This window comes from Sciurus vulgaris, assembly GCF_902686455.1.
Source record: "Sciurus vulgaris genome assembly, chromosome: 1".
NCBI classification, from domain to species: domain Eukaryota; kingdom Metazoa; phylum Chordata; class Mammalia; order Rodentia; family Sciuridae; genus Sciurus; species Sciurus vulgaris.
The window spans coordinates 114,267,079-114,277,072 of NC_136461.1; the positions used below are offsets into that span (position 1 = coordinate 114,267,079).

At 46.0% G+C, this 9,994-nt stretch overlaps 1 protein-coding gene across 2 annotated transcripts; it reads left to right on the forward strand.

Annotated features, from left to right (window-relative positions):
• The first annotated feature begins 5,572 nt into the window (after positions 1–5,572).
• Positions 5,573–8,982, forward strand: IVL (involucrin). Of its 2 annotated transcripts, XM_079155267.1 has the most exons (3): positions 5,573–5,799; positions 6,945–8,137; positions 8,183–8,982. In XM_079155267.1, exons 2-3 carry the CDS (start codon positions 6,968–6,970, stop codon positions 8,684–8,686), a joined length of 1,674 nt encoding a protein of 557 aa, XP_079011393.1. In that variant the 5' UTR covers positions 5,573–5,799; positions 6,945–6,967; the 3' UTR covers positions 8,687–8,982. The 2 variants fall into 2 exon arrangements, with proteins under 2 accessions (XP_079011393.1, XP_079011392.1); XM_079155266.1 differs by having other exon boundaries at positions 5,575–5,799; positions 6,945–8,982.
• Positions 8,983–9,994: the final 1,012 nt, after the last annotated feature.

Genomic DNA, 9,994 nt, shown 5'->3' on the forward strand with positions numbered 1-9,994 from the left:
CACATGGGGCTCTCCAGGACCCGTGCAAGGCAGGGAAATGCCAGAAACTGACTGATGTTAGTAAAATTGTCTCCTCCAGGATCATTTTGCCCAGACCTACTCACCACACACATGTGCCTGCATCTAATGGCCTCTACAACCACTTTCAGGAGTAGTTTTAAAAAACAGATATGCCTCTCAGGAGGCAGCTGATGCAGGATCACCCTAATTAGCAGGGGAAGGAGGGGGATGAGGAATGATACACTAGGAACCTGGGGCAAGTCCCAAGAATATTCCAGTTTCCATTTACTCATCTGACACTCAAAGACACTTCTGGGGGAAGCTGCATGGCTGAAGTTGGTTCCATAGCTACCTTTTTGTTCTGTGACTGCCTCTTCACAGTCACAAGGGTGAAGTATCCCTCACCCTTGCCCTTTGGGTATCCCATACCAAGACCCTGCCACTCTTTCTGTCTGTCCTCTACCACACTGTGCCCCTCACCCCTGCCTTCCTGTCCTTGCACAAACCCCAGTGAATTCTGACCCCACAGGATTCTTCATTGATTATCCCCATTCGGTGTGCCTGACAGAACCCTTTTGGTCCATCTCTGACTCAGAGTGTTAAGACTGGGTGTACACTCCACACTCTATTACCTGGATCCATTCATGTCACATTTTATCCCAAACTGCTGTAACTCCTCTGCCCACATGCCCCACATCCCCCCAGGTCCCTTTATTCTCTAGGGATGCAAACTCATTTTAATTTATCCATGAGCCCCTCATGCAGGAATTCAATCTGTCCACATGGAATCTTATTAGAATGTGAGAGGTGATAAGAGTCTTCTGTGTTGAGCTGAATCATCACCTGACACCTGGCGGCAGCACACCGACTGAAGGAAGCAGCAAATGGGAAAGCTGGTGACCTGGCTTCTACCCCACTCTGCTCCCACACACTCACTGTGACTTTGAGGGTTCACATTTTTCAATGAAAAATGAGAAAGTTGAAGTCGATAATCTCTGAATATCTTGCATCTGTAAAACTCTTATCTTTAGGTACGTTATATACTACAAACATTTGCCAAGACTCCCAACAAAGAAACAGCCAATTTCCTGAGTACAACCTATGGGCTAAGAACATGTATTACCTCCCCAAGTCATAGAAATCTAAGGTGGCATTTATATGTTCCTTTTGCAAAGAAACAGATTCATGACCTAAAGTGTCCTCTCCAGGTAGTAAAAGGTATAGTCAGGATTCAAACTCAGACCTGTATGCCTTCAATGCCAAGGCCTATTGCTGAATAGTATCACTTTATATTGGATTAGGATGAAATAAATATCAGAACCAGTCAGGAAGCGGAGCTCAGTATTCCCAGGACCAATGAGGGGTCATCCAAAGGGTATTTTTGCTGTGTGAGAGCCAGAGAAAACTGGTTCTTCCTCCAGGAAACTCATAACTGGAGTATATGATTGACTCATAGAGTTGGAGGACGTCTTTGAAGTCATGTAGAGCAACCTCACACACAGCCATCAGGTGCTCGAGCACCTGGGAAGGAATCCTAGTGGGAAAGAGATTCCCTAACTGGGGTCAGGATACCTGGTTTCAGCCAAGCTTTGTCAGAGACTCACTCTTGAGCACTCACGTCCTCTCTCCCGAGTTTGGTACTTGTCTGCAATATGAGTGAAGAACCCCAATGGAGAGGGCTAGGGTGTCTTAAGAAGCTGCTCCACTCTAAACTACTTGGAAGTAGGGACTGTGATCTATATTCTGTCTCCAAGGCCACTGTCTCCAAGGCCTTCCATGTAACAGGCACTCGATAAGTACTGGTTGAATGAACACATCAGTTGTATCAACAACTTCATTTCATGGTTAGTTTTTAGGTAAGGATGCAGTTTATTTTTAACTGAGGCAAAATTCACTTAACACAAAATTAACCATTTTAAAGTGAATAGTTCAGTGACATTTAGTACATTCACATCTTCTATAACCACCAACACTGTCTCCATAGCATTTTCATCACCCTGAAAGGAAACTCCATACCCATTATGCAGTTACTATCCCTTTTCCCTTTCCTGGTTCTGGCAACCACCAACCTGCTTTCTATTTTTATGAATTTACTATTTTGAATCAAAACCTGTTTCCATTTTTTATTTATTCATTTATTTGCAGATCCAGTGCTTTGTGCATGCTGGGCAAGCACTGTACCACTGTCCTGCATCCCCAGACATCAATTATTATTAACAATAATTAGATAGAGAGGTGAAGAAGCTCCAATGCACACAGTAGTGTGAAGCATTTGCCATGTATTCTCTTAGCTCCCCTTCATCTCAGCTATTCTGTTGTCATCTGGTACAGAAAATCAACTACAAACAATGTGGTTTCTCCAACAATGTGAGAAGGAGGACATTCCTTTTAGCTGGAGGAGAGGATACCGAAAATGTCCTTGTTTCCCCCATGAAAGCTTCCCCTGCCTTTGGTCCTCTCACTGCCGTCAAGAGCAATACTTTTACTATCCTTCCACAGCTACTGAATCCAAGAGAAAGGGTGATATTGGAGACTGAAAGTCAGAACCAACTATCCAACAGGCCAAGGCAGGGCAGCCAGAGGAAGAGGTAAGAGAAGAAAGCAGGTCAATTTGGACAGATCCACCCAGAAGCTCAGAGAGAGCATTATCTCTCTTGACACATTCTTGGTTCCATTTATCCTCCTTGCTTATTCTCTCCTGGGCAGCAAATGAGCACAAAAGACCAGGCAAGAAACAAGATCAGGCTCAGGAGGCAGTAGAGGAAGGTAAGGAGCATTTGAGCTATGTGAGGAGATACACAGAGCAAGCTGAAGATTGAGGGATGGTGCAGGAGACAGTGCCTTAGGAGAGGAAGAGGTCCATGAGGAAGGAGAGAAGGTTAAGTGACCTCAGATTGTGAAGGCATTGCTACACAAGGAAACAGACGCATTGCAGCTACCCAAGATGAGAATGAGATCTTCTGACCTAAATTACCATCCCAGGACCATTTATTGTGAACATTAGTACTGCAAATATATCTGCTTGGGGCTTAAAGGGAGGTGCTCAAAATTAACTCCATTGATGAGTATTTCCTTCACATTATTCTGGAATTACTTTATTAGATCATAAAGAAGAGAGTTTAAATAAAATTTGATCAAATAAGCTGTTAACTAATCATGAAAGACAAGTCACAATTTGGTTTTACTTCACTGAACATCTCTGGCCACAGGGCAGTGAATTGATATAACCAATCTCTTCTTCACCCAAAAGTTAACTCATGGTTCAAATAGGTTTTCCCATTCAGGACAGAGAGAAACTAGCCAGTTTCTGTCTCTGAAAGAAGAATAGCCAGAGCCTACTCAGGCTGGGGCAGACCTGGGTCAAGGCCTTTCCATGTGTTATGGAATATGAGCTCACCCTCATTACACTGGGCGGGGGCTAGACAGTTACTTGGACTCATAATGAGGCCTATGAAGTCATTCACACAGGCACTGAGGAAACCTGCTCCATATTCATGCGTTCCCACTCCTAAATGGGGCAACCCAAGTGCAGCATATGGGGCCTCTGAATCCTAGAGGACTGGGACTTCTCTAGCCTCTCCCATCCCAGTCTGTCTCTCACCCTCCCCCACCCTCCTCTTCGTCCAGTTCCATCCTCTGCCCTACTTACCACACCCTAGCTGTGGTCAAAGGCTCATACATACTGTCTTCTCAAAGCTCTCATTATGCTGTGAATCAGAGGGAGGGAGGCAGATCTGGCAGATACTGAACCTCTGGAAAGTCATAAGACTGGTGTGACTTCCTTGAGCAAGGTCTGTGACCCTGGCACTGAGTGTCATGAGCTGGGGAGAAGCAAATTCCTCCCATGTGAGGTCAGCCGCAGAGAACAAGGGCACTGGTGCCCATGTGAGGATGCTTGGTTAATTCTCATGGAGATGTGGAGGGCACTTTCTCTGCCCCAGAAAATGGCACAGTTGAGGTTCTCTGGGAGAAATGGTGTGAGATTCCAAGCAGACTCAGGGAATAGAGAGGGCATGAGGAAAACAAAGCATTCCAGAGGACAGAGGACCCTGTGAGTCTTCCATTTGTCTTTCCAGACTGGACCCTAAGAACACAGAAAAATTAGCACTGCAAATATATCTGCTTGGGGCTTAGAGGGAGGTGCTCAAAATTAGCCCCATTGATGAGTATTCCCTTCACATTATTCTGAAATTATTTTATTAGATCATAAAGAAGAGAACTTAAATAAAGTTTGATCAAATAAGCTGTTAACTAACCATGAAAGACAAGTCATGATTTGGTTTTATTTCTACTCACATATGCATGTACACGCACAAAGGTGTTATAAAACTAAAATGTTAGATAGTAGTTATCTTCAGGCAGTGTGATACACTATTCATTCCTTCCTTCAACTAATAATGATAGAGCACTTAGTATATGTGGTAGTTTCAATAGGTTCAGGGAATATACTTGAAAGCATACCTCGTCCTTCTATAGCTAATTCCACTTGAAGAGATACTTACTAAAAGTGAATAAATGCAAATAAAATAACTCTAGATTTTTATTAGTGAAATGAAGTGAACCAGAAGATAATCCTTTAACCAGGGTGGTCAGAAAAAATTGCCAGGCAGAACCCAGTACTCACACTGAAGCACAAAGACACATCATAACCAAAGCCCTGGGGAGAAACACATTGGCATAGGGAGTGCAGGTGCTTAGCCCCAAAATGAGGAGTTCTAGACTTGTCCTAGGAACTGAGACACACAGTAAGGGAGCAGTAAACCTGTCCAGGAGAGATCAACCTGAGTTGAGACATAGAGAAAGGCAGAATTCAGGTTCCCCAGGAACTTTTAGATCAAGGCAGTGAATTTGGATTTTATCCTAAGTATCCTGGGTTACCATTGGCATTAGGGAGGGATGTGCTCAAATCCCCACTATGCAAGATTTTTTTAAGCTATTTTTAGAGAAAGGTTTAGAGAAGGCAATAGATGATTAGGTTCTGATATTTATACTGTAGTGCATTTCCAAAGGTAATTATAGAAAGTGCTTGTTTTATCATCATTTATATATTGTTTCTATTTGATCCTATTTCCTTGCCTAGAGTGGTCCAGGCTTTGGAGTTTTTATGAGCAAGGCAGCCTTGGGTGTGAAGGCTGGTAATTCCTGGTGTACAGCAGGAAGAGGTGTAGAAGACTTCTACTTACCTCTACTTGGCCTAAAGCCAGACCCTCCTCGAGACAGAGTTTACTACCCCACAGAATGTTATTATAGATATACTATGAGAAAGGATGGGCTCATAGCCCACAAGAATGCCCCACCATTCTATCCCTTTATCAGAAGTGACTCTTCCCATCTTCCCACCCCAGACCCCAAACTGGATATCGCAGTCAAACACAAAATATTTCATCCCATACCCTTGGAAATTAATCCTTCACGTTATTAATGAATGTAAACTCATTTTACATGTAAAGAAATTGATATGCAGAGAAGTTTGGTGAAAGTAAAAAAACAATAGGACACCTTCCTCATCTCTTTTACCTCCCCTGTCCCCAGGTCAGATGGGCATCACAGGTGTAGCTGAGCCCTTAGAACGCCAGACAGGCACTTAGAAAAAGGGGCCCCGAGGGGTTTGCTGGTTAAGATGCTCATGATGACTCAGAGTAGGGGCTGGAGGAAGTTGACCAACTGGAGTGGTGAAACCAGTCCATCACCTCCAAGCTGTGAAGGAGGCAGGCAGGGAATGGTATAAATGGTGTGCTGGCCCCTGTTCAGCTCGGCACTCCACTGGAAGCCTCTGCCTTAGTCCCTGCTGTGAGTCTGGTAAGTTTCAGCCAATGGAACCAGGGTTGGGACCATGGTCTTCAACAGGCTGGGACATAGCTGGGAGTGGCCAGTCCAGGTGGGTGGGGCTGGATTCAGCTGGTCTACATTTCCTTCTAAGGGTCCCAGGTCACTGTGAGGAGGAAAAATGTGCCAGGATTTAGAAACCCAGAGCAATTCTTGCATGTCTCATATTTTCTTGGGACAACATTTTGGAATTTGTGTAGACAGAAGTTAGGAAGAGAGAGTAAAAGTCAATTTCTCTTCTACAACTCTTTAGTTTGAACTGACCATGATCATGCCTTCCTTATTGGGGAAGGGAGTTCTGGGAAATGCTTATAATTTTCACCTGTGCTGTACAAAGGGTGCTGCAGAATGGAGAGAACTTTAAATTTAGAGAAACCCAGGCAGAAAGGGGAAGAAAACCTAACTTAGAAGTACAAGACTTGAATAATAAGTTCCAACTCTCAGTAACCTTCCAGTTGCCCTCATTTCTGACCCTAAGCACTGGGGCTACAGCTAAAGTTCAGATGGTCAGGAAAGAAATGAGCTCTGGAGTTGAATAGGCCAACCTGCTAATTTTACAGAGAAGAAATCTCATGCCCAGAGGTGCTATTTGACTTATAGCATTTCTGTGGGAGATTTATGCTCAGAATACATTGGGTGACTCAATGCTAAAGCTGATGCCATAACTTCTCAGTTCCTCTCAAGCACAAGCTATTGATTTTCCAGGACTCAGTGATCCTCTGTAGATCTTTCTTTCTCTAGGGTCTTTCCTCTTACTGTGATATGATCCCTTATCCCTCCCCCTTAATCAGCTGAGGCTAGAGATAAGGGCACAAAGACTAGACAAAATTAATAAGTTAAATGGCAGCCAGTCCATCCTTGCAGAACAGCTCTGGAGACATATTTCTTTGTTGGTTCTTGCCTGGGAATAAGGAGCCCCAAGGATGACCTTTCCCTTCCCTGCCCCTCCCAATTCCCACACTTCATTTTGCTGCTTTAGGGAATGACAGTTTGAAGGGGGTGACAGAATGCCCCACCTAAGAGAAGAGGTGCTGAGAAACCAGCACTGCTGCACATTTCCAAGGGTTCCTCTACTTCCTTTGCCTTCAGCCTATCCCTCTGAGCCTCCTGTTTTCCAGGTTGACCTACAGTAGCTTCCAAGATGTCCCAGCAATACACACTGCCAGTGACTGTCCCTGCTGCCCTCACTGATGAATTCTCGAAGACTGTTTCTCCTTCAGCTCACATGGAGCAGGAACAAATGAAGCAGCTGACATCACTGCCTACCCCATGCCAGAAGGTGCCCTCCGACCTCCCAGTGGAGGACACCTCAAAGCATGAGGAGAAATACACAACTCTTGTGAAGGAGCTGCCTGAGCAAGAGTGTGAGCAGCAGCAGCAGCAGCAGCAAAGAGAACCTCAGGAGCAGAAGCTGTATTTGGGACTGCAGCAGCAAGAGCACCAAGAGACTCAGGAGCAAGAACTGCACCTGGGACATCAGCAGCAAGAGAAGCCTCAGGAGCAGAAACTGCATCTGAGACAGCAGCAGCAGGAGGAGCCACAAGTACAGGAGCTGCATCTAGGGAAACAAGAGCAGAAGGAGCCACAGGAGCTGAACCTAGAACAACAGAAGCAGCAGCAGGAGCCACAGGAGAAGGAACTGCATCTGGGACAGCAGAAGCATCAGAAGCCACAGGAACAGGAACTGCATTTAGGAAAGCAGCAGAAGCAGGAACCACAGGAGCAGGAGCAGCAGCATCTGGGAAAGCAGCAGCAGCAGGAGCCACAGGAGCAGGAGCTGCATTTGGGAAAGCAGCAGAAGCAAGAACCACAGGAGCAGGAACTGCAGCATCTGGGAAAGCAGCAGCAGCAGGAGCCACAGGAGCAGGAACTGCATCTGGGAAAGCAGCAGCAGCAGGGACCCCAGGAGCAGGAGCTGCATCTGGGAAAACAGCAGCAGCAGGGACCCCAGGAGCAGGAGCTGCATCTGAGAAAGCAGCAGCAGCAGGAGCCACAGGAGCAGGAGCTGCATCTGGGAAAGCAGCAGCAGCAGGGACCCCAGGAGCAGGAGCTGCAGCATCTGGGAAAGCAGCAGGAGCAGGGACCCCAGGAGCAGGAGCTGCATCTGGGAAAACAGCAGCAGCAGGGACCCCAGGAGCAGGAGCTGCAGCATCTGGGAAAGCAGCAGGAGCAGGGACCCCAGGAGCAGGAGCTGCATCTGGGAAAACAGCAGCAGCAGGGACCCCAGGAGCAGGAGCTGCAGCATCTGGGAAAGCAGCAGCAGCAGGAGCCACAGGAGCAGGAACTGCATCTGGGAAAGCAACAGCAACAAGTACTACAGGAGCAGGAACTGCATCTGGGAAAGCAGCAGCAGCAGGGACCACAGGAGAAGGAGCTGCAGCATCTGGGAAAGCAGCAGCAGCAGGAGCCACAGGAGCTGGAACTGCATTTGGGAAAGCAGCAGCAAGAACCACAGGAACAGGACCTGCACCTGAGAGAGCAGCAGCAACAGAAACCACAGGAGCTTTACCTTGGAAACCAGAAGCAGCAAGAACCACAGGTGCAGAATCTGCATCTGGGAATGCAAAAGCAGTGGGGCCAGCAACAGTATGAAGAACATCAGGGAGCAGAAAATCTGGAGCAAGAGAAAACACAAGGGGAGCAGCAGTTGAAGGAACATCTGAAACAGGAGACACAACTTTTGGACCGGAAACTGGAGGGCCTGGAGCAGCAGGAGAAGCATCTGGAGCAACCTGTGTTTATTCCAATTCCAGCCCAGGTCCAAGAGACCCAGTCAGATATCCTGAAGAGAGAAATTCTTGCACCCTGTAGGGAAACAGCAGTAGAAGCAGGTGTTAACTTGACCACCAAACTTAAATAGCTACCTCCAGTGTCCCAGAGGCCCACAGACCATCCCACACAAGGGAAGAGAGAACCTCTGGTATCACTTTTGTCTGGTCCCTGAGTAGCCCGCTCATCTGTGAACCTAAATGTCTGTTTAGGGGCTGGAAAAGAGGAAGTTATACCCAGCGCCGACCTCCAAGAAGCCCAATTGTAATCCTGGGCACTCAGAGCCTCTGCCTGAAGGACTGTCAAGATTATATCAACTCAAACTTCACCCCCAGTATTATGATGGAATCTGTGAGTGTACACAATAATACATAATAAATCCTGGAAGCCCTTGATTTCTTTGACTTTTTCTCCTTGTCCAAATCTCAAAGGAGGGCAAATATCTTGACCCCTCTTTCATTGCACTCCCAAACCACTCGCTGTGTGCAACAGCTTCTGAAAAAGACACAAAACCCAGAGAAAAACAAAAACAAATTCACATATGCGCCTAAAAGCAATACTTGCCCTTCAGGAGGAGAAGATAAATTTATTTTGGTGGTGGGAGATCTACCTATCCCAGTCCAATACTGTCTTTCACTACCCACACAGACCCCAGTCTTAGTCCAGGGCAAATTGACCTTACACTTTCTATCTTGATTTGATGCCTCATGTGTGGGAGGGGACTGAGAAAATGCCAGGGAGGTTTGGAGCTTCATCTAGAGTCTGATTTCTTCCCTAGAAATGTCCCAAAACTCTGCCTCTTGTGTTTTCACTGTAGAATGTCCTGATGATTTTTAAGGGTCTAATGGACTGCCTACAATATTAAAAACTTTTTAAGAAAAGCAATAGAAACTGAATTGTAAGGTGAGGAGAGGAGATACTCCTGGGACTCTTCTCTGATAGGAAGGTGACAGTGTCATTAAAGGAATTAAATTTCAGATAGCAGGAACTGAAGAAATCAAAAATACTGAGTGGGTTGGAGAAATACAGATCAAAAGTTGTGGCAGCTATTACCTTCCTTCTGCACCCTGGCTCACTGACACTTCTGTAGTCTTTACTGCCATCAATCAGATCAGGACTTGGGGCTCTCTCCTTCCTGGGACAAGCTGTTCCCTTAACTCTTTAGACCTTGCCTTTAACTATTTAGCCATATCATCTTAGGCAGCTCTTTTACCACAGGCATAGGGTATATCAGCGTTGTCCCTATTTAAATGTCCATAGGCACTCAAACTCAATAGATCTGAATGGTACTTAGAATTTCTTACTCCCAACCCAGCCTCAAGCGAAGCTCATCATGTTTTCTCCTTAGGAAGTCCTTCTTCTGGATGATGACATCAGGATCAAGTTCTTGCAATTCCTA

Bases quoted from the DNA above. Each gene is read 5' to 3' on its own strand.
- IVL (XM_079155266.1), top strand. From the start codon at position 6,968: ATGTCCCAGCAATACACACTGCCAGTGACTGTCCCTGCTGCCCTCACT.